The sequence below is a fragment of the Gadus chalcogrammus genome, chromosome 11 (assembly GCF_026213295.1).
Source record: "Gadus chalcogrammus isolate NIFS_2021 chromosome 11, NIFS_Gcha_1.0, whole genome shotgun sequence".
Taxonomy (NCBI): domain Eukaryota; kingdom Metazoa; phylum Chordata; class Actinopteri; order Gadiformes; family Gadidae; genus Gadus; species Gadus chalcogrammus.
Genome location: NC_079422.1, coordinates 13,601,531 through 13,626,530, shown reverse-complemented (window position 1 = coordinate 13,626,530; position 25,000 = coordinate 13,601,531). Strand labels below are relative to the sequence as shown.

The 25,000-nt window shown below is 47.5% G+C and overlaps 1 protein-coding gene across 1 annotated transcript in view; it reads left to right on the top strand.

The window, feature by feature from the left end:
* rims2a (regulating synaptic membrane exocytosis 2a) overlaps window positions 1-25,000 on the top strand; it is a 135,908-nt gene that overhangs the window by 47,009 nt on the left and 63,899 nt on the right. The window contains exon 7 of the mRNA XM_056602987.1: window positions 16,228-17,186. Coding sequence (XP_056458962.1) covers window positions 16,228-17,186 — 959 coding nt within the window. The remainder of the gene's footprint in view (window positions 1-16,227; window positions 17,187-25,000) is intronic.

Here is a 25,000-nt window from a genome sequence, read left to right as displayed (position 1 = left end):
CTCTCTCTCTCTCTCTCTCTCTCTGTTTGACAACTCCTGAATCTTAACAATATATCCCTTAATGGCTTGATTGTTTTCCTAAAATAAAGCGATCCATGCTCTAGATTGAACAACCTACTCCACACAGTGGGTTAAGTGTGTCTGGTTAAAAATGTTATTTTTATCTGAGTTATGATGTTGCTGTTCCAAAATGGACAGATGACTTCTATGTCTTCTTACCCTCCTGTGGGTGCAGCAAAAAGTAAATCATACTTGTCGTCCGGCGTTGAGGAAAGGAAACTACTCAGACGAGAGAAGCTGAGGTCAAGCGAACTTCTGCACATGCTGCAAAATATTGACTTGTAACTGATTTAAATTTCCTTACATGTTTTCCCACAGGACTCACACTCATCAGCTGAAATGCATTTGGAGTGCACACACACGTACGCAGCCACACACACACACACGCACCCACACACACACACACAAACACACACACACACACACACACACACACACACACACACACACACACACACACACACACACACACACACACACACACACACACACACACACACACACACACATGCACATCCATCCATGCACACAGACGCACAAGACTGTTAAAAATAGCTTATTTAGTGGTAAGCTAAGCTGTGTTGAAATGCCCGAAGCAATACAGAATGCCTACTGACGTGGAACAAAGCCATATTTAAATTAAAATGCTGGTAATACAACATGCACTACCGTTTGTCTTGCTCCTAAGTTATCTTTACTGCATCATTCCAGCATTTATGCAATTCCCATTCAGTTACATTCAATCACTCCTGTTCAGCTTTTTAGCATGTGGACCAAATACTTCAGCGTACGGGGTCTTTTATCAAACTAATCCTTGTCTTTCCAATACACATGTCTTGTATATCAGACTTATTTTGCATTAATAATTGGGATATTGAAAGGCATGTTGTACGACACGGCAGTGGAGACCACATTAATCAGAATGCATCTTTGATACGGGGCTACCGGGGAAATGTTGGCAGCCACTCCAGAAGATGTAGTCCACCTCCCTTTCCTTCTAAGATGATACTGCCTATCTCCTACCTAATATAAACAGTGTACTATCTAGAGCACTATATGTACATAATTTGTAAAAGAATAAAAAAAGTCTATTCACATATTCCAACCTTATTATTTACGTTGTTTATGAAAAGATGATGGGGAAGCCTAGTTGGTTTGGCCTGACGGAACATTGGCTAGGCAGGATATGGGATTTTATTTTTATGTATACAAATTTATATTGCTCGATCCTGCCTCTGTCTTCCTCTCAGGGTCCTTGGTAAATACAGCCAAGCCATCCTGTATTAGGTGCCCCTCATGCTGCGTATTGGTGTGTGTCACTAAATACACTTTGTAGTTGCTACTTAGTCGGCTGGTCGTCGTTTTCAGAACGGCTGCTGCTGCCAGGTTTTCAGAAAAAGGCGTAACAATTAGGGATGCAAACAATTAATCGATTATCGATTAATTGTCGATAAGAGATTACTCGATTAAAATAAATTACTTGCAATTAATCGCATTTTAACCCGTAATTCCCCAACCGTCCACGTGAGGGCGCACTTGACGCCAGACGTACTTGACGCACACGCGGGAACACAAGCGGGAACACAAGCAAAGCAGGGCCGTGTTCCAATACCCGTACTTCCATGAGTATACTTAAAGGAAGTATACTATCCGCACTGGCTACTACGTACATTTTTCAGATGCGAGTGCTGTTCCAAATCGAGTACTCCGTGGTGCACTAACCGGAAATTACGATCACGACTGCCGCCGTGGCTCCTCCCCCGCAATAAACATCCCGCTTTGAACGGTGAACTCTTTACGCCTAGCAGCTATAAAAAGCTATAAAAACTACAAAATGACTATATTAATGCAGGCTATGTGGAAAATGCGCCGACTTTGGCTCAGCCTGGCTCCGCCTCTTCTGCTACGTAGCTATTGGTGCGTTTTAATATCCATCCGTCTCGGAGCTCCGAGGACGTTGCCTAGCGACACGCACAAACACGCCCCTTTTCCTCGGAAGTCGATCTCGCCATCTCGTTTGAACTCAGCGGTGACCGAGCGAGGCTTCCGAGATAGAATTGAAAATGGATGCGCCCAGTGTGACATTCAGTGAACTGTTTTCATTGTGTTTGGACCGCTTTGGTGGTTTAAATCGCAATTTCAATCACTCGTATTGCTGTAATAACTTACATATGCAGAAGATACATTGAAACATGAAATGAAGTGAAAATTGTAGAAGTTGAAATGGCTGCGTTTTCGTATGGTGAAAACGCACCGTTTCATTTATATTATTTCGTAGTCCTGAAATAATATAAATGAAAATAGTAGTAGTAGTCGGCCAATGCTACCGCAACAATAGCTTTCCGGGTGGCGTCCATGTTTTTCTCCGACGACCTACGCTCAAAACATAATAAAACGATTTTAGTGTGGGCGTGGCGTCCGATCCGAGATCCGAGTCGGCTCGCAGAGAATACTCGAACGCACCATTATGGCTGCCGTTGAGTACGGGGAGTGTCCTTCGATCCACACTTCACGATTAGCCCGTTTTGAGTACGGCATCCGGGTCCTTGAAGTATACTTCTTTTCGCCGGATCTGAATTGGAGTACTTCGTACTCAAATTTTGGCTAGTAAGTACGGACAGTACGGGTATTGGAACACGGCAGGACGGAGTGCAGTATGGAGCCACTTTAAGTTGGTTAATGACGACAAAGACGCCAAATGCACAATATGTGGAAGTATTCTAAAGTACAACAACTAAACGACTTTGTTGAATTACCACCTAAATGTGTCACATTCAGAAGGAAATTCAGCTTCTCAGAAGAATTGCCGCTTATCAATTAATCGATCATCGATCGATAAGATGAAACAACTATCGATTAATGAATTACTCGATAATTTGCATCCCTAGATGCTTGAAGGAAAAACTAGGGTGGCCTAGACTTGTATTACAAGCGGAATATTCCAAATCGTTTTACAAATTCGAAAAACACAAGCACATTTAAGGAAAATACAAATGCAAAATAATCATCGAAAATGCGATGGAATAATGTTTGAATATAATGTGTGAATATCCAAAACTAACAAATTATAATTCGGTCATCCCATATTTGGCAAATCTGATGATGGCTGCCATTGCCTCAACTAAAGTTTTGAGGGGATATATTTGATAACTGAGATATTCAGACCACTGTAACCTCGCCTTCTACTCTCAGTCCCCAGATCTGCGTAGACATTAGAAAAGTCTAAGCATTTGTTTTGTTTTCATTATAAACAAAACAAAACAACTATCTGAATACTTAATTGAGATTCAAATACCCCACCTAATGAACAATTCAGGCTCAGCCCTACAAATCACTTGCGTAAAGACTACATTTTGCAGCTGGCTCTAAAACATAATTTTCCATCAGTTCTTTATTCAGATAAATATAACCAAAACATTCAAATCATGTAATATGGCACAATAACTTTTTGCGGTACTATTTCTCTCCAAAATACTGCATATCGGCCTCATTTGATGCACCTCTCCATGTCTCATGTGGTAAGCTTGTTATTTTCCAGGATCGTAGCTGACATAGCTCCTCACTTAAAATACATGGGATCCCAGGAGGATTCCTGTATGCTAAGTTACTGACTGCATAACTTATGCAGTCAGAATTTCCATGTACGTCACTCGTTTCTGAGGAAAAAACCTCTTCCCAGGTAGCTCACCAGCCCCCATCAGGCAGATGTTTAACTGGAGTGTGTCTAAGTGTGTGTATATCAGGTATGTGTGTGAGCGTGAGAGAGAGAGAGAGAGAGAGAGGGGAAGAGAGAGAGAGGGATAAACCAAGGCCCTAACCTTGAACCCAGCACAGAGGGGCTACTTATGCACAGACTCCATCACCATTCGTCAGCAAATGATTGGCTTATAAACACAGGTGCTCATTCAACTGTAAACGGAGTGCTCCTCCCTCCATCTCCTTGTGGGCATTGAACCCCTCTGAACCCCTTTCGCTCCTCCTCTCCCCTCCCCTCCCCCCCCCCCCCCCCCCTCACCGACTGCTCCTCTTTACATTTGGAACATGGAGGAGCTTGGCATTGTGCCGAACAACGCACGTTGCAGTCTTATCTGTTGACAATAATAGACTCAGAGGATCGCTGGAAGGAGTTATGATGGAGAGAGGGAGAAAGAGGAGAGTGGGGGGGGGGGGGGGAGAAGGAAGCCGCATGACACACAAGTATGCAGAGGCGATGACGTGAGAGAGCGATGGAGTGAGAGGGGAAAGGGTGGCAGGGAGAGACAAAGAGGGGGGATAGAGAGAGACAGAGATAGACAGAGTGAGTATGGGAGCTATATAATACACAGCCCCCGGTTCTGTCCCGACCCGGCCATCATCGGTTCCCCAGGAGGGTTAGTCCGTGCGTCCAGCAGCCCAAGAGATGTTATTAAACCATCCTCTGACTCACCCCTCAGCTTTTTCATTACCTCCTGACTTTCTATAAAGCCAGACAGACGGCCAGCCTTGCCTGACTTTGATTTTGAATGCGCCGTGCTCACTGGAATGAACAATGCATACTTGGCAGAACCGAGAAGAAATGGGCCTGCATTCGTGTGGCTTGAGAGCGGCTTTGTGTGTTTTTGTGTGATTGTGTGTCTGTGTATGTTTGTCTGTGTGTGTGTGTGTGTGTGTGTGGTGTTGATGTGTATGTTGTTTGTATGTGTGTGTGTATATACGCATGTGTGGATGTGTTTACGTTTTGTTTGTGTGTTCTTGTTTGTGTACCCATGCTTCTGTGCATGTATTGTATTTGTGTATCATACAGTGTCTTCTGTTTGTGTCGGTGTGTGTGTGTGTGCATTGTATTTGTGTATCATACAGTGTCTTCTGTGTTTGTGTGTGTTTGTTGGTGTGTGTGGGTGTGTGGTTGTGTTTGTGTTTGTGTGCTTGAGTGCGTGTTTGTGTGTGTGTGTGTGTGTGTGTGTGTGTGTGTGTGTGTGTGTGTGTGTGTGTGTGTGTGTGTGTGTGTGTGTGTGTGTGTGTGTGTGTGTGTGTGTGTGTGTGCGCGTGTTTGAGTGTGTGTTAGTGGTTACAGAGGAAGTATGGAGGTATGGACCAGACCATGACTCTGTCTTCGTGTTTGATGTTTTCCATCCGGTGCAGAAATGCAGCTCAGCTCCGTACGTTTTTTCTGCCCACACAATATGAAATAGTGCTGGCCTTCTTTATGAATAGCTCAGCCGATCGCAATATGTTCGCTGCGTGGAACACTTTGCAGGAAATGAACAATGGCTGACTCAGGCGACATGGCACAGCGCTACAGTAGCTGCAGCCAGAACAGGAGGGTATCCATTCCTCCCGTGAGAAGAAATACACTTCTCTGTGAGCATGTTTGCATCAGTAATAGACAAGATAGACAGGGAGTGAGAGAGTGAAAGAGAGAGAGAGAGAGACAGAGAGAGAGAAAGAGAGAGAGAGAAAGAGAGAGAGAGAGAGAGAGAGAGAGAGAGAGAGAGAGAGAGAGAGAGAGAGAGAGAGAGAGAGAGAGAGAGAGAGAGAGAGAGTCAAGTAAAGTAAACTAGACTTTAACAGTCGGTAGCGCTGTCCTATACCAGAACATGTCGACCTACAACACCATGATGCCATGCGTGTCGGAGACCATAACAGGCTGTCTGGTTAGCCTACACAGGTCTATTGACAATTCTCTGTGCTTCAGGAATACACCACCAAGTTATCCCTATTTATTTTCATCTTACCATATCTTTGGATCTCCATCAAAAGACCACCTCAGCTCATAAACACCAGAGAAATGGAGCAGGACTGAAACACATTGGTCTGTCCCTTCTGCTTCTAACACTTCTGTGTCTAAAACTAGATCAAACATGTCCTGATGCCTGCTGGCACCTGTGTGTGTGTGTGTGTGTATGTGTGTGCGTGTGCATTTGCGTGTGTGTCTGTGTCTGTGTATGTGTTTTCCTTAAAGGATCAGTTGGCCATCTCAACATCTCTCTCTCATGGTGGCAACAGATCCGATGTCACAGATGAATACCAGAACAAAACCATTGTATTTCTAATGAATTGCTTGCCAACCACCCCCCCCCCCCCCCCCCCCCCCCCCCAACATGTTAATTGTTGCCCTTGATGAGTTAGTAGTTACAGGCTCTTCAGGGGGATTGCCTGCTTCTTTCTATGACCACCGTACCATCCCACCCCAAGTTTAAATTATAGACACACAGATATAATCCTCTACACCACACTCTCTGTCTCTTGAAACCCCAGGGTTTATTTTGAACTCTAGGTGTGATAGCCGTGAACAGAAAAGTAAAGCGCTGCAACGATCGCACAAATAGAGTAAAAAAGGCTACGTATGTGTAATTGTGTATGTAATACATACCCGTGTGCATATGCACAAACACTGCTCCCTGCACGCCGGAGGACAGGACCAGGCAGGCGGTGTCGCCGCCGCCCCGTAGCTCCTAGCTAATCTTGATGCCATACTCTGCTGGGGCTCGGCCTACATAGCGCTGCAAGCGTTCTAGCGAGGAAAGAGAGAAAGGCGTCCCCAGCAGACGACGACGCGGGGTGTAGGTTGCATTACATTAGACGTAGCGCTGCGCTACGTGCTAACACGCAGGAGGACGCCGCGCCAGCCGAGTGCCGGGGCCAGGGAGGAGCGACTGAGCCTCTGATGCTCAGAGCCAATTAGCGATGTGCCGGCTCTGATCTGCTGACACTGTCAGCCCGGTGATGGATGTGGTGCCCCGCAACTTTCTGCAGCGCGGGGGGAAGGAGGGGGAGGAGGGGGAGGAGGGGGAGGAGGGAGAACAGGAGGGGAAGAAGGAGGAGGGATTTAAGGGCTGGGTGTGGTCTCTGTGTGTGTGTGTGTGTGTGTGTGTGTGTGTGTGTGTGTGTGTGTGTGTGTGTGTGTGTGTGTGTGTGTGTGTGTGTGTGTGTGTGTGTGTGTGTGTGTGTGTGTGTGTGTGTGTGTGTGTGTGTGTGTGTGTGTGTTTGTGTGGGAGCATGTGTATGACTGCATCTGGGGTTGTGAATGTAACCTTGACAAACTGTCAGTTCTGTCATGTCACACTTGTGCTTGTGTGATAGTGTTTTATAGATTTTTTTTAATCCATGTTTATGTTATATAGGCTAATGGGGCCATTAGGTTCATTATGGCAAGTTTGATGATGAGGCACTTCCAGGCACATCGCAGGGGGCGTTTTCGTTGCTGCTGTAGGCTGGATTGTGACTGTGGATCAGATCATTCCCTTGATGGGATTTTATTATCAGTGATTGGCTCATGACTAATTTGACTTATTAAAACATTTTGTTCACCCTAACTGTGGGACGCTGGCCAGCACGAGAGGTACGGGCTGGCCAGCATTTTTTTTCTTCTTTTGGATAATTATAGGATGTGTTTTAATTGAGAACATTATTGAGAACATAATATATCAGCGTTGACCCAAGACATTCCAGGTTATTTGAAGCTACGAGCTGGTTGAAATAGCACATATTGCTACTTTTAGCGACTCACGATGTAGATCAACATGAAAAATGGAACCACAGTAAAATAAATAATAACGTCAGTGAATTATAGAAACATTCAGATAAGCCTGATTGCCGTAAAACACGATAATATCAACAGGACTCCTCAGCAGTCGTGTGCCTGTGCTGTTGGAGGTGTCTCCGTCCTCTCCTGACCCGACCCGCTCTTGCCACAGCTCCCCTTGATTCAGCAGCTCCACAGGGGCCCTACTCTCAACTGTAGGGCTTTGGTGTGGGGGGGATCACGGGCGCCGGGGACGCTAGCTAACCTGTGAAGTGCTGTGTCAACAGCCAATCTCGCAGCTGCCCTCCCTCATCGTCCCCGCTGTCAGTCAGCCGTCCACCACGCCTGCTGTGCAGAGCCACAGATTGGACAGGTAGCATAGCGCGCTGTTCTCAGGTAGCAACACCGACTTCCTAGGAGAGAGAGGGGGAGGAGAGGGGGGGGGGGGGAGAGAGACGGGGGGAACCAGGGGACAGAGAGAGGCAGAGACTGACACAGAGAGGGAATGGAAAGGCGAGTGTGTTCAAGGTGTGAGACTGCAAGGAAGACGGCAAAAGGACATTCGTGATATACCGGTAGGTGTTGTGTAAGACATGACCGCACACGTCCTCACACGCATCCACACACACACACACACACACACACACACACACACACACACACACACACACATACACACACACACACACACACCCACACACACACACACACACACACACACACACACACACACACACACACACACACACACACACACACACACACACACACACACACACACACACACACACACACACACACACACACACACACACACACACAAACACACAAACACACACAAATTCACTGCTAAATACGCTATCTCATAGTGTACAGAACACATACTGATCACATACATACAACACATAATAAGGTTGTGGTAATATCTCTCTCTTGGACGCCACACCTCACCTGCCACTTTTGGATGAAAAATAAAATACATGCAACACATGTAATTTGTTCAGTTTGAGGATCATGGAAAACCCGGGCTAAACAAGATTAGTGTCAGGCGGCATGCCGCTGTTGTGACCGCTGATAGATGGGAGTGGGTCATCATCCCGGCAGTGTAATCCGCTCCTGGTTGCCGGGACACCAGTGCCCCGGGAAGCCCCGTGGACCGGGATGACTTTCTGCTCCACCCTTCTCCCCTCCTAAGATCCCTGAGATCCCGTTTTATAAACCCCTGCAGCTGGGCACCAGAACCACAGCCGCCTCCGAAGCCGTCGCTACCTCCGAGGCTCAGCCCAGATGGGGGGGCCGGGCCCCTCGGGGTAAGGCTAGCGTGCCGCGGGCCCAGCCAGACGTCAGCCGAGCACTTTGAGCTACGGGAGGAGTTCCAGGTGGCTGATTCTTCTAGGATATGTTTATTTGGACAGTTCTTTTTCGGCAGGATTTAGTTCGGGACACTTTGGTTGGTTTTGGTCTCTCCGAGGAGTTTGTGTGTGTTTTATTCTCCTTCCCCAGACTTCCAAGATGCAACAGAGTCTGGTTGAGTTAGTCTTGGCAGTAGGGGAAGCAAAATGAGAACGCTTTTCCAAAAAACATCTTCTCTTCATCGCTCTCTCTGTCTTGCTCTCTCTGCTATTTGGAATTGCTTTCCAAGCGAAACCATTGTGGATATTTCTGTCTTTTGCTGTGATTTAGCCTGCTGCTCTCCCCTCTTCTTCCTCCTGGTGATCTAGTTTCAATAGAGAGAATTGCAGGATAGATTGCCGTCATTAGCAGGGCCAAAGATCCCTTTAAGAGGAGAAATCTGTAACACGGCACCGCTCATTTGTTCTAATTTGACTCTCCGCCATTTGTCCGCAGAGCAAACACCCCCACTCCTACATCCCTCCACCCACCAATGGCTCCTCCTCCTCCTGTTCCTCCTCCTCCTCCTCCTCCTCCTCCTCCTCCTCCTCCTCCAGCCCCCCACATCCCACCTCCAAGGGGGCAGCGGTGCATTCGCAGCCCCTGATTGCCTCTCCTTGGGGGCGGGGGGGCGGCGCTCGCTTATTTAACATTCAAGTTAAATAGTTCAGCTGTGGAGAACAGGCAGGCCGCGGCAGTTCTGTTGGAGCTGGTGTCACGAAGACATCACACAGGCACACACAGACACACACAGGAACACGCTCGGACACATGCAGGCGTACGCTACGGCTGTAAGTGGGCCATGCAGAGCACTGACCGTGGCTTAGCCCTCTCCCTTGCAGTACTGGAAATATAAGTAGGACATTTTCAGCAGGAGAGAGGATCCACCAGGAGGAACAGTAAGTAAAAATAAGGCTTGGTCCTCCAGGCATGGCAGCGGAGTAGAGAGGAGCACCAGGCGGACCGGAGACGACCCGCGGGGGGTCCGAACTGGTCTTAGTGGGTCATGGGTTGTACGCGGAGCAGTCTGAAGTGAGCTGCATCCCCGAACAGAATCTCCCGTGAGACAGGTGCCTAATATTGTTTGCCTTGAGTATGTATGGATCGTTTTAAATGTAATTATTTTTTTTCGGAGGGTATTTCCTTTTCTTCGTTCCATTTGCGGAAACATTTTGTTATATTCAAAGTCCATGCTTGACCATGCAGATAGGCCATGTTTGCTATTATCCATGACAACAATACACAATGCTCGTGGCTTCAATTAGTTAACGGTATTACTTATTTACGTTTACAATTGCAAATACGGAAATACTTGGAAAGTTGTGTGAGCGTGTGTGTGTGCGTTTGATGTTTGTGTGGCTGCATGTGTGTAGCTGAGAACACAAAATCAGCAACTTCTACGAAGGGTCCATCACTCACTGAGAGCTCTCTTATCGACATTCAATTATCGATGATTCGCCTAGTGAAATGGAATACCAGCATAGCCAATGGAAACGAGAAAGTGCTTTGCAATATCTAGCTCTCAAACCTATTAACTCTCCTGTAAAGACTGCATTCTTATTACGAGAGTTGTAACCGTATCGTTACTACTTTATTGTTATTTCGGTGGTCACAGCTTTAACCGTAGTAATTAATTTGTTGTTTATTAATTGTCCACAGTTGTAATTGTAATTAGTTGCATGTTGTTGACACTTATAACAGTAGTATGCGTGTGCAGATGTGTGTGTGTGTGTGTGTGTGTGTGTGTGTGTGTGTGTGTGTGTGTGTGTGTGTGTGTGTGTGTGTGTGTGTGCGTGTGCGCGTGTGCGTGCGCGTGCGCGTGCGTGTGCGTGTGCGTGTGTGTGTGTCTGTGCGTGTGTGTGTGTGTGTGTGTCTGTGTGTGTGTGTGTGTGTGTGTGTGTGTGTGTGTGTGTGTGTGTGTGTGTGTGTGTGTGTGTGTGTGTGTGTGTGTGTGTGTGTGTGTGTGTGTGTGTGTGTGCGTGCGTGGTTGCGGGTGTAATTATGTATTCGGTGTACTGCTGTATTAGAGGGGTCTACCCAAAGCCTGCAGCTTCCTCCCTATAAATCAGTGACCATGCTGGAGATGTCCTGTGTTGATTTATGTCTGGTGATGGCTCTTCTTTCATGTGATAATCTGCATCAAACATCAATGATTTGTGGTAATGGAGGTCTGCTGCATGTGCTTTATTACCCAGTGTACTGGCTGAGTACACGCATATACATAGATACAGACAAACACAAACACATGCATGCAGAAATACATACACGTGTATGATCAAGTATGACTTGGAGAGGTGGTTATCTAGCTAAACCCCTAGTCTATCACAGCAGTTTTAGGAATGTTTTTTTTGTCATGTCATACAAGAAGAAAAAATTGTGAGTACATAAAGGTCTTAGCGGTTTGTGCACATGTAAGGTCACTTGTAATCTTTTAGGGTCACTCTTTTTAATCTGCCGGTCCGTAGCGTAATCCCTATGATTTCGGTGAGCCCTGGGTTTTGTGTATCACTCTGCTTTTGAATGACGATGGCGTACTTTCCACTTTCGGCGATCAGATCTAGTCCAATCAGGTTGTAGCAACCAGATCATAAAAACCCGGACCCCTGTCGGCTTCTCTATTGATGGAATTATTCTGTGTGGAATCCCAAGGTTTAGGTCGGAACAATTGTGTGTTAAAGTCTGAAACCTTTTGTGTGGACAATTCTGACATTTTTTGGGTCAGCAGGATCAAAATATCCCTGCTGGTTGAAATGAGATTTTATTTCTTACAGATTTTTGGTTTATATAATTTTTTTATTAATTCTATAGTAAAGTAAAGTTACAGTAATTCGTTAACTTCTTTCATTTAAATATAAATATATTATCTTGGCAGATCAATTGCAAGACACAACAATACCTTTGCCTACTGAAATTTCTCAGTCTGCCTGTGGTCAAAACTCTTTGTTGTAATCATCAGTCATCTGCGACGTTAAAATCAATATCATGAATCGATATTGTTGATCGATAGTTGACATGTCATTCGTGGTCCGGCACTTACATGGATGCCATCTAGACATTTTCTTTTACACACCAGAGTTCACTTCGTTATGCAGTCGTTAGAGAACAAACATGATTGAGGAAAAGCGGCCCCAACAACTACCGTTTACTACTCCTCATTTCAATGGTCTCCTGAATAGAGAACACACAACTCTCTCTCTCTGTCTGTCTTTTGTCTCTGCGTCTCTCTCTCTCTCTCTCTCTCTCTCTCGCTCTCTCTCTCTCTCTCTCTCTCTCTCTCTCTCTCTCTCTCTCTCTCTCTCTCCACCCCGCCTGTTGTTCAAGTGATTCAAGGTGCGCTGGATATGGTACTGCGGTGCTTCCACCGCCCTGTGTGTCCGCCCATGTAGCTCACGAGTAGCGCAACGCATCTCAGCATCTCGTCCTGGACGGTCCCCTGGAATTGGGAGGAGGCTAAAGAGGGAAGAAGGTGGGGGAGGGAGGGGTGGGGGGGGGTGCATTAGGGTTTGAGTCACGAGCCTCATCGTGACTCAAACGTTGCAGCAAGGCGTTGGCGTATAGCGTCAGGGCTGTATACTGTATATCCTTCTCTTCTGTCACTCAAGCACACTGTGGTTGCGGCTCCTGAATGCACCATGTTCACTGACTGCATCTTCTGCATGCCCCCCGTCCCCCCACCACACTGGTTATTCTCCTCCTTCCTCCCCTCTGGTTCTCTCTTTCTCTTCCCCTTCCTCTTTTTATCCACCCTTTCTCCCTCTATGAGTTTCCTCTTTCCTCCTCACCTTTCCATCCTTCCCACCCCCCTCTTTATATTTCTCCATCTCTTTTTCTTTCTCTTTTTCAAGTCCCATCATCCCTACTCCAATCTCTCCCTCACTCTCTCAGATGTTGTGTCGTGCTCCCGAGCCTCAGTTTCTCCCTCTCTCTCTCTCTCTCTCTCTCTCTCTCTCTCTCTCTCTCTCTCTCTCTCTCTCTCTCTCTCTCTCTCTCTCTCTCTCTCTTCTCTCTCTTCTCTCACTAGTTCACATGTGTATCAATGCCCAGACAACTGAGCTGGACAACTGATCCTTTGCTCTCCACCTCCTCTTCCTCTTCCTCCTCCTCCTCCCACCTCTCCTCCTCCTCCTCCCATCTCTCCTCCTCTTTTTGTACCTGTGTCCGTGGCCCAGTAAAGCCAGTCTCCCATGCCTGGCTCAGTATTGTCACAGCGGCGGTGGCAGTGGCAGCGGCGGCGGCGGCTTCTGGGGAGCTAACAGCGGGCCACAGAGAGCCCATTATGACAGCTGCGGCAGCGGGGGGGAACGTGGTAATAGTGTACAATATTTAGTGCTGCGCCACGGCTCTGTTGTTGTGCTTAGTGTGGGCAGGTTTGGCTCTGACAGTATTAGCATCATGATGCAGTGGCTGATGAGTGGAATAAGGAGAGAGAGCCAGACTCACTGGTTTACATAAGCAGCACTCTCCCTCTCTCTATCTTTCTCTGCCTCTCTCTATCTGTCTCTCCCTCTCTCTCTCTCTCTCTCTCTCTCTCTCTCTTCTCTCTCTCTCTCTCTCTCTCTCTCTCTCTCTCTCTCTCTCTCTCTCTCTCTCTCTCTCTCTCTCTCTCTCTCTCTCTCTTGTCTCTACTATTTCTCTCTCTCTCTGTCTCTGTCTCTCTCTCTCTGTCGTCTCTCCTATCTCTCTCTCTCTCTCCCTCTCTCTCTCACTCTGTGTTCGGCGGGAAGGGCAGACGAGGCCAGACGAGACAGCCCATAATAGGGGGGCGTTTGATTTATTACATTTTTATTAGTTTAATTATTTTATGCTGGCAGTCTGTGTACGTGTGTGTGTGAGTGTGTGTGTGTGTGTGAGTACAAGCCACGCATGTGTTCTGTATTCATTGGGCACCAGCCAGTGGCTCTGAAAACATACTGCACTGTCGGCAACCCCCACGCACACTCACACGCGCACGTGAACACACACACACACACACACACAGACAGACACACACACACATTGACTCGTCGCGTTGTCTGCAAGCCACCATATGGAGGCGTTTGACGTGCTGACTACACATCTTACTACCCCCCCCTACCCCCACTCCCTCCTTTTATTTTTTTATTTTGGGGTCGGTCGGTCTGAGTCACACTGAGCCCTGCCCCTATACCCGGCACATCATTTGTGCTGGCTCCTCACTTTGTGGATTTGTGAATGAAGCTCCCCCCATTTTGCTCACTGTCCAGCAGCAGGCCATGAATAATGCATCACGCAGCCTCTCTCTCCTGGCTCCACAGCCCTATCTGAATGGGCGCCTGGCCGGACAACAAAGGTGACGGAGGAGTTTATACGTAGGCCTTCTTGTGTTTTGAATGGCCGGGGATGTACAGGGGTACGGTGAAGTACCTACCCTGCTCTATTTTATCCGTCCATTATTTTTGTCCCTCTGATCGTTTGTCTTATGTTGCTCGTATCCATAATGGATGACGATGAAACAGACATGTGTGAAGGAGCCCGATGTGGGTTTTCAGACCAGCCTGCATGCTGATCCCCTCTTCCTCACCCGACCTGCCCTGTCGCAATGCTCGTGACTCGGCAGGTAACCGGAGAGCAACATCCCTTGTACGCATTTTTTTCTCTTTGCTAAACGTCTCCATTCATTCAGTAATGTTGACAAGCGCAATTGTGTGTCACACCATTGCACCATTGCAAAAAACAACCAGAAACCTTTTTGCTATGCACAGTCGATCCGATGACGTACACGCCTTGATCCTTCATCATACTGCTTCCCTGACGTGAGATTAAATATTCACCGTGGTCCAAGCTGAAACTTAACCCGGCGAGCTCAATTTGGGCCGGTCATGCATCAGCGCATCAAGTGTCGTGTTATTGTTTATTCATTATACATGCTCACTACCGTCTAAATACGGCTCTTGGGCGGAGGTCACCACCCCTTTAACGTTTCCTATCACCTGCTATTTCGAGAGGCGGGGGGAAAGAATGCCGTGTTTCAGCCAATCACACGCCAGGCTCTGTCATCCCTGTTACTGAGGAGAGCTAGCAGCAATGATTAATGAAGTTGGAGGAAGCTGATGGAGCGTTCTCATGGTTCAAATTGAAACGAATGCTTGGTGGAGCTTTCCGCCCTGCACACTCAAAAGCCTTTCGCTTTCTCGTTCTGAAAGAAAGCTTACGTGGAGCAAAATATGACTAACTATGAATCACAGATTTTATATGATGAATGCAACATGATTTCTACGCTTGATACATTTCATTCTGGCTCCTTTTGGCGATGATGGAAATGATTAAATTGCCATTTTTTATTGAATATAATATAGAAAATGAACTGTTCTGCCAATTGAAATGAAGACATTTGAAACAAAGCAGTTGGGGGTGTGGTATAATGGTTGTATAGATTTGTTATTTTCTCAACATGTTGTCCTACATATTCTGTATTTAGTGTTCTTCGTTATTGGCATTCAGCCTTTTAAGAGAGATTTAGGAGAGATACAACAGGGTACATTTATTTATTTGATAGGCCCTGAATTTTTATCAAAGGGCCAGTAAATTGCTAAAAACGTTATTTTGGTGTATTTGAGGAGCAGAACAATAGAGGATTGGTTGATTTTATCAAGCCTCAGTTTCCCCTTCTCTCTCTCTCTCTCTCTCTCTCTCTCTCTCTCTCTCTCTCTCTCTCTTTCTCTCTCTCTCCACACCTCTCTTTCTGTCTCCTCACCGCTCTCTATTCTTCTCTCTAAGTCTGTGTACATGTCTGGGGCGAGCGAGGGGCGAGCGTTGCACGTCTGCTTTCATGTGCGCATGACGCAGGCGGAGGCCCACGCAGAGCCAGGGCAAAGTAGAGCAGGGCTGCTGTACGGCGGCAGACTGTAGACGCTCAGACTGCCGGCCCACAGGGGCAGCGCGGGGAGGCCTGATGAGCCACTGTGGAGGCTCCTGTCTGGGAGATCGCTTTCATCAACACCTCCTTGCTGGCGGCACGGAGCGCCGCCAGGCACACAGAAGATTCGCAAATAGAGTTATAGATGTAAAAAAAAAAAACGCAACAGAAGTCAGAATTGACACCACACGCACCCACAGAAGCACCGTACGCACACATACGTGAATCACGTTCTAGCCTAGAGATCTGAAAAAAATGGCAAAGAATTGGGAAACCATCCTTCATCATGTGACTCTTCTTCTGCACCGTTCATCGAATGTCTCAACTTTATTTGTATTTTTTTTTATATGTAAAAAAAAAGTATCGCCCACTGAAACGTTTTCCGTTTGATTGACAGGAAACGAAGCCCATCCGCATCCAGGGATCCAAACCAAAAGTACGACCAAAGGGAGGGGGGCGACCACAACCAGCATGCCCCGGGGGTCGGCGGCATGCCTCGATCACCGTCCGACTACGGAGACGGGGACCCTCGGCGGGCTCCGCGGGGCCCTCACATGTACACGGACGCCGACTCGGCGCGGGCCGGCTACCGGGACCGCCGGGGGCCGGGGCGCTGGCACTCCCAGGAGTACCCCCTGGACCAGGAGCTAGACGGGCCCAGCGAGTACGAGCTGCAGCGCCAGCGACAGGAGGAGTTCCAGACCCGCTACCGCAGCGACCCCAACCTGGCCCGCTACCCCGTCAAGCCCCAGCCCTATGAGGAGCAGATGCGCATGCACGCCGAGGTGGGCCGCATGAGGCACGAGCGGCGCCACAGCGACGCGTCCCTGGCCTACACGGAGCAGGACGAGCCCGCGCCCATCCGCCTGTCCCGCCAGCACCTCACCGAGCGCCGGCCGCCCCTGGCGGGACAGCGCTCGTACTCGGTGGACCGCTCCTCCCCGGGACCCGGGGGCCACGGGGGCTACCGGACCTCCAACCACAGCCCGCCCACGCCCCACCGCAGCCCCGTGCTGGGGGAGCGCCCGGGGGACGTGCGGAGGTGCGACCCGGCCGGCGACCCCCTGCGGAGGCAGCAGCAGCAGCAGCAGCAGCAGCAGCAGCACCACCTGGACCCCAGCTCGGCCGTACGCAAGACCAAGCGGGAGAAGATGGAGAGCATGCTGCGCAACGACTCGCTGAGCTCCGACCAGTCCGAGTCGGTGAGGCCGCCGCCGCCCAAGCCCCACAAGACCAAAAAGGGAGGGAAGATGCGGCAGGTGTCCCTGAGCAGCTCGGAGGAGGAGCTGGCCACCACGCCGGAGTACACCAGCTGTGAGGACGTGGAGCTAGAGAGTGAGTCAGTCAGTGAGAAAGGTAGGGAGACGCTCTAAGACATTCAGTATCGCCGGACACATTGGTTACTATTCATGTTGTACTAGATTCTCGTGTCATAGTCCTAGTTTAAGGTAATGTGCAAGTCGCTAGTTGCTAGTAATGGTCGTTTTACGGCTTTGACTCATCTCTCATACATTTGTTGATGTTGTTGTTGATGTTGTTGTTGATGTTGTTGTTGCTGCAATAACCTTTTTGATCCCTCACAGCTCTTGATATTGTGTGGTCACCTATTTTTCCTTGTGTGTGTGTGTGTGTGTGTGTTTGTGTGTGGGTGTGTGACTGACCGCACTGTGTTTCTAACTGGATAATATATGAATCTATTCCCAGAGTTGCAGTGAAGAGTGTAATGCTCTGACGATGCACCCAGATGCATGTCAATAATGTTAAATCTTTCTTGTGTATGTATGTGTATGTTGGCTACATGTTTGTGTGTGTGGGGATGTATTGGTGTATATGTTTGTTTCTTGTGTATGTGTCTGTTTTTGTGTGTGTGTGTATGTTTGTGTGTGTGTGTGTGTGTGTACGTGTGTTACTTGTGTGTGTGTACGTTAGAGTTTGTTACTTGTGTATGTTTGTGAGTGTGTGTGAGTAACTGTATTTCAGTGTGTATGTGTGTGCGTGCATATGTGAGTGTGTGTGTGTCTGTGTGACACCTGTGTGTGTGTGTGTGTGTCTGTGTGGAAGTTAAGTGTTTCACCTTGTAGTGGTCCTGTCATCTGTCAGTCCTCATCCAAGGATTTACATGTTATACAGTGGACTAAATACTGATCTTTATATTATGTAATGAGAGGAAAGGTGAACCAAAAGCATATGCGTGCGACTTAGTAGCACAATTATGTTGTTCTTTTTTGGAATATAGGAAACTTTTAGAATGAACCACATCAGCAAACAGTGTCGAAACCGAGGCTGACACAAAACAAACTGAGTACGGCGAAAGGATATGTATTCGTCGATCAAGCGTATAAACATATTTTTTTGTATACAGTGTAAAAAAATTAGTACTGTACAACGTGGCTATGTGCCGGCTTATCAATGAAGAGCATACACTCTGATTCTCCAAACATCTCCCAATGATGTCAAAAGTCCCGCATTTTAATTAAAACATGTATAGCCAAAGGTAATTAAACAGTGGAGGGCAATCAACCCCCCCCCCCCCCTCCCCTGTTTAGGTTTAACTTTCAAACTTATCTGTAGAACAGAGGAGCTGGAGAAATGGCTACTCTCTGGCAGAGTCCATCGTGGAGCTCCAAGTGACAGTTTGTAGCTTGTGGTTTTATGTAGCTTGTTACTCCCCATCTAATCTCCACGCTCTCCGTCTCTCTCTCTCTCTCTCTCTCTCTCTCTCTCTCTCTCTCTCTCTCTCTCTCTCTCTCTCTCTCTCTCTCTCTCCTTTTTCCTCATTCCGCTTCTGCTCCTCTCTCTCTCTCTCTCTCTCTCTCTCTCTCTCTCTCTCTCTCTCTCTCCCCCTCCCTCCCCCTCCTCCAAGAGAGATGCGGGCAGATAGTCTGTGCACACAAAGGTTATCTACTTTACCGCAATGCCCCCAAACCACGCCGGTGATGTCATCCCTTTTAGAGAGTGGCCTTTCAGAAGTCCAAGAGACAGGATTAGGCCGGGCCAAATAGGCCGAGGCGGTGCTGGAGCATACGGCTGCTCCGATGCTTTGAGGTTCTGAAGTTGTACCATTAAAACACACACACACACACACACTCACACACACACAGAGTAGCATTACAGTACAGGAAAGCAGACAGCTAGATGTTCCTACCGTGTCTAGAATATCGAGACGAAAAGGTCCCTTGGAAAAGCAGTGTTATTGTTGATTGTCTGCTGCATTATGTTCTCGAATTGCTAAGGTTTTATGGGGCTTTTAGATTTTGATCCTGCAATACTCCATTTTGATAGGGAGTGAAACTGACTATATATGTTAGTTTGATGCCCTTCCTAAGTACATTATGAGGAGAAATCCATGCATCCATCCATCCATCCACAATCCCCATGTTGCCGACAGGGAAGGCAGGTACCTGTATTACACTACAAGTTAGTCAGTCAAACTACTACGGCCGTCTCGCCACCTTCAATATGTAAACGGTGTCTTTATTATGCGCCCTTTCATAGAGGATTATCATCCGGACCCTCGAGCATTTGGCCACTTGACCGGCCCACCTGGCCCATGGTTGTCGTAATTGCAAATTGATCTTGTTGTCAAACCTTTAATTATGGCAGCCTTTACCTTGGTGGTGTCAAAGAGAGTGCTCAACAGGAGAGGAGAAATTGGACATGTTTACCGGGCACAGAAGGAGGGCAGGCGGCCAAGTCAGACTCCAGGGAGAAAACTGAATGACAACCTTAAAACATGAAGGGAATGCAAATCCCAGAGTGAAACGATGAGGGGCAGACGACAGAGATGGTTGGCCGAGTGGCCGCAGATGACTGAAGGTATTCAAGTCTCTGGATTGCTGAATTTTTCTTCAGTTTGTACATTGCGCAGCGCTCTCTGGATAATAGACACGCTGGAATGGCAGCCCTCCAGTGTGCCTGGTTATGTAACTATCCTCGACCAAAGGAAACCGGAACCACTGCTGCATTATTGATGTCGGGGGGTTCCCGCGCATCCAGGTAACCATGGCTTGAACCGGAGCGCAGGAGCACAATCGAGAGACATTTTGTTTGAATTATATGTCGTTTTATAGTCTGTCTGCCTATCCATCAGGTTAGTCAGTGTAGGACATAATAGATAAGAAATATGTAGGTCAACTGTTGAGTTGACAACAGGAGCTGCGGTGTTGATGTCAGCGATGGCTAGAGCTCGATGTTAGTAGTGGCATGTGGGCTGGAAACGGACAAAAACGTAAATTTCCCTGAACCATTTATCATTTTTAAATGGAGTTTCTTCATGTGCGTTGTTTTAAAGTAGACTTGATAATGTAACACGCAGAGTGCTAAAAAAAACCTGATCCAAACTAAAGGTAAAATCAATACATCGTATTGATCGACTCACATTACACAGGCCGCCTCTCATCTGCTCCCTTACAGCTAATGCTCTCTATCAAGTAATACATCAACTACACGGATGACTGAAAAAATTAGCATGAGTTGACGTGACGAATATGCTCAATGTAAACGCACTGCTTAACCAGCGTCGGCTTTCATACGTTTGATATCAATCACATACCAACAGGTGTGTGTTTTCCACGCACATTTCAGCACTACAGACGGATTCCCCTAAGAGGCCACCGCGTCCACATATCACTTTGATTAGCTGACCTGACAAAGGATAATCTCCACCGTGTGTAGCGTGCATAGCAAGCACTCTCTGATGAGCCCTGCTACTGTGCAAAGCACTTTTCCCCCCTTACAACAGCAGTGTGAGGGGACGAAGGGGACGAGGCAGCTAAGCAGAGAACATCAATTGTAATCGCATGCGAAGCGAGCATGCGAGAGAGAGAGACAGAGAGACAGAGAGACAGCGAGAGGTAGAGAGAGCGGGAGGAAGGGTCAGGGATAGAGAGAGGGAGAAGAGAGATATAGAGCAAGAGAGTGAGATGGAGTCCGAGAGAGATGAAACCGAGGGCAGAAGGTATCTTTAGGTCATATGTGTGGGGGCCACTCAGTGTGTGCATGCCAAGACTGACCAGGCTGTGAGTTGTGTGTGTGAGTGTGTTTGTGTTTGTGTGTGCGTGTGTGTGTGTGTGTCCATGCGTTCGTCCGTGTGTGTAGGCTGAGTAGCCCTAAAAATGTCCTTTTGCTTTTCAAGCCCTCTATAACCCTTAAGGAGCTTCTTCAGAGCAACGGGGCTGACGCGCAGAGTAGTGAGAGCCTGGGTTAAGTGGAGTGACAGGCAGCAGACCTAGAGATGATGAAGAAGCAGTAAGAAGAGGAGGAGGAGGGAGGGAGAGAGAGAGAGAGAAAGAGATGGGAGAGAGGAGGGCGTGCCAGCTGTAATGGGCCTGGCTTGTGTCTGTAAAGGCCAGTGGGCTGATTTAGTGTGATGGTGCTCTCGATCCATTTTCCTATTTATTGATCCCCCTGACATGCACCCTCATAATAGTGCCGAGCAGACAGAAAAAGAAGAAGCTGGCCGGCTAACTGAGGGGAAAACGGTGGTCATTTTGTAGTGCAAGCTACCCAAGTTAAAGCATTTAAGCACCCTGGGGACTGCTTCCCGCACACCTGGGTTTGTTTATTAGGACTGTAGTGTGTTCGCTAATGGCCGATCGTCCCTTTTGGTCCAGCTTAACAGCTGATAATGCAGTTTTATGAGAATGTGAGCACGGCTAAAACTGAGATGCCATCACTATGACATCCCATGTGAGAAGAGCACAATTGATTCTCCTGTTATTTGTTCATTGGAAGGTTTGGGCTTTTGCAATAAATAAAGTCTAACACAGTAGGTGTTCAAAAATGACTTCTTAACACATACAGCCGTGTACCGCATATGCCCCGACAAAAGTCTAATCTTTCAGATTCTACCTCCCGTCCAAAACCGTTCCATGTTCTCGTCTCCTCAAACCCGGGTCCCTCAGCTCATACACAGCTCACGTGGTTACCATAGTTACCATATTTAAACATGCCTTCCATCCCCCCTGCCCCCCCGCCCCCCATGAAATGTAGTAAAAGCAGCATCAATAATTAATGATCCAATTAATAGTTTACACTGGTTTTTATTGAGCTGTCAAAGTGATGGAGAGGCTGCCGCTGGTGAACTCCTCCGTGGGCCGCTCCGCGCGGCCCGGCCTGAATCAGCACTTTGCTGCTGGGGGCCACGGAGCCCGGGGAGCATGGTGGGGCCCGCGCTCAGGCTGCTGATCCCCACAATTTATGGCCATGATGACTTTCCTGCTCGCTGAGAAACCACACATGCACGCACAATGCACACATACACACACAAATGCCCGCACAAATACACGCACACACACACACACAGACACACACACACACACACACACACACACACACACACACACACACACACACACACACACACACACACACACACACACACACACACACACATACCCACATACACACCGGCTAGCCAAGAAAATACACACACACAACCACGCACAAATGCGTGCACAAACACATATATACACACCGGCTAGCCAAGGAGATCATAGCCCTCTACAGCTACCGGCTGGGTGGGGGGTGATGGGGGCAGGAGCTATTTGCTCCACTCCTCTGGCACACCCCCACATTCACAGCCACCGTTGATGGACCATGTTGGAATATCAGCCATGCAAAAGCCAGCAGAGCTTGGGTGTCAGTCTCAAGGCGTCTCGGCCTTCTGTACGTTTCAAGAGGAAGTGAAGGAGCAGATCACCAATGTGTGAAGGTTAAGGCCAATGTAGAGAGGGAGAGAGGGAAGAAGAGAGACAGAGCAAGAGAGAGAGAGAGAGAGAGAGAGAGAGAGAGAGAGAGAGAGAGAGAGAGAGAGAGAGAGAGAGAGAGAGAGAGAGAGAGAGGGAGAAGGGGAGTGAGGGAGAAGGGGAGTGAGGAAGAGAGAAAGAGAGAAAGAGAGGGAGAGAGAAGGAGTGGGACAGGGAGCGAGATAGCAAGAGAGAGCGAGAGGGGGGCAGCCAAAGACCCCAAAGATGTAGGCTTTTTAGTTGTTTCTTTAGGGGGGCTAATGCAACCGCACGGCCGCTGTTAGTGCAGGTCACTCCCCCTGCAAAGGCGTCTGTCCCGGTTAAGCTGCGTCCTGGTGTGTGTGGCTGTGACAGAGCAGCAGCTGGGAGCCAGAGAGGCTAATCAGCCGTGTCACATGTTGGTAACAGAGGGCCGGAGAGGGCATGGCCCATCTGGGGACGTACCCAATGTTGTTATCACAGCGCCTAACTGTGTATACTAAGTGGTTTTAACACTCCCCTCCATGAATGAATAGTAGTATCAGGTCGAGAGAGAGACAGCGAGAGAGAGAGAGAGAGAGAGAGAGAGAGAGAGAGAGAGAGAGAGAGAGAGAGACAGACAGACAGACACAGGGGTTTAGAGGGGGAGGCAGAGAGAGATAATGGGTGTAAGCATGTTTGTTTGACCTTGCAATCTCATAGGGAAGGTTCTTTCTTTGTTTTTTACATTTGACAATTAAGTTTCTTTTTAGTTCCGTAATGGTGGCCAAATATTCAAAAATACTGAATTGAACAGAACTATAAAGAGAGAAAATAAAATATTTATTTTAAATTAAAAAAGGATCTAAGCTGCGTTAATCTCCTGCCTTACCCCCCCCCCCCCCCCAACACATACTCTATCTCACACACACACACACACACACACGCACGCACGCACGCACGCACACACACACACACACACACACACACACACACACACACACACACACACACACACACACACACACACACACACACACACACACACACACACACACACACACACACACACACACACACACACACACACACACACAAACACACACAATCACCCCTTGCATCTTACAGCATGCAGTGTCTATTTTTATGCCCAGCCCATCAGTGGTTCTGATTGGCTCCTAAGGCAGGAAGAAATGACCCAGTATGGATCCATTAGGTGCAGCATTTAATGTATTTCCTAATTTATTCATTTTGTTGTAGGGGAGATGGAGTGTGTTTAAATGTGGTGTTGTAGCATGAATTCACAGGGCGGCAGTTTGGCAACTGCAGCCATAGTTTAAAAGGGTACAAACATACACTGGACACGGATACATGCACACACTAGTACACAATTATAAGGCAACTGGCTCTTTTTCTAATAACCATACCTACAGCAATTCAGCTGGTCAATTTTGAATTCATGCATTCATGAATTAATTCAAGTATATATCCTATAATGCTCAATTTCATTTGTGTATTATCATTTTTGAAACATATCAGCACCATTCTGAAACTTCTGTAAACTATCCCAAAATATTTAACACATACAACATAACATATACCAGAATTGGCTAATTAAAACTACAGTATCACTCACACAGGTCACCACAGGCCACCCATGTCTGTATCATTCTACAAATAGACTCCCGACACACCTCACAGAAAGCAATTGTTCCTTTTCCTCTTGAAAGTTCAACCCTATATCTTAACTGGCTATACGTTTCCCTATTTTTGATTAGCTTAAGCTTATAATCATATTAGAAGTGGTGGTGGGATGTTCCTTCTTGCAAAACATTTTAGGTACCGAAGGTAGAAAAAAGAGAATCAGTGCCTTATCGCGAAACAAATTAACTTTCTCACTCTTACTTTTAGGGGTCTGATAACCAATGATCCTCTAGTGGCCATGTATGTGTAATACACAATTGTGAAAACAGCCCTGCAGTGAACAACCATACGCACAAGAAGCTATTCAAGGCAACACATAAACCCACAGAGTACATAGACAGTAGATATATAACTCAGAAACAAGCTGATTGATTGTACCACAAATACCTGGGAAGTAAAACAGAGTGATGCCCTGGAACATCAAACAGTTCCATCATGGCCGTTCACTCAGGCTGCCCATTTCCTGAGGCCCGATGCCCACTGATGCGGCTGTCAAAGGACTTACAATCTGGGCTCCATCTTAAAAAGCTCTCCCTGGTGCACTTTAGATGGAGGTCAGTTAAGGCAGGGCCACGTTAAACATATTAGCCATCTGCCCTGCTTCCTCTCGCAGATACAGCCCGGATAAGATAGCGGAAACCCCTGCTTTGTTTTAAACCAACGTCAATGTGAATGTAAAATGGAGCAGGCTTTTAATAAGGGAATAACTTACACGACTGTCTGCCTGCTGCCTCGGTCAAGAGGTTACACCTCATAAAGGTT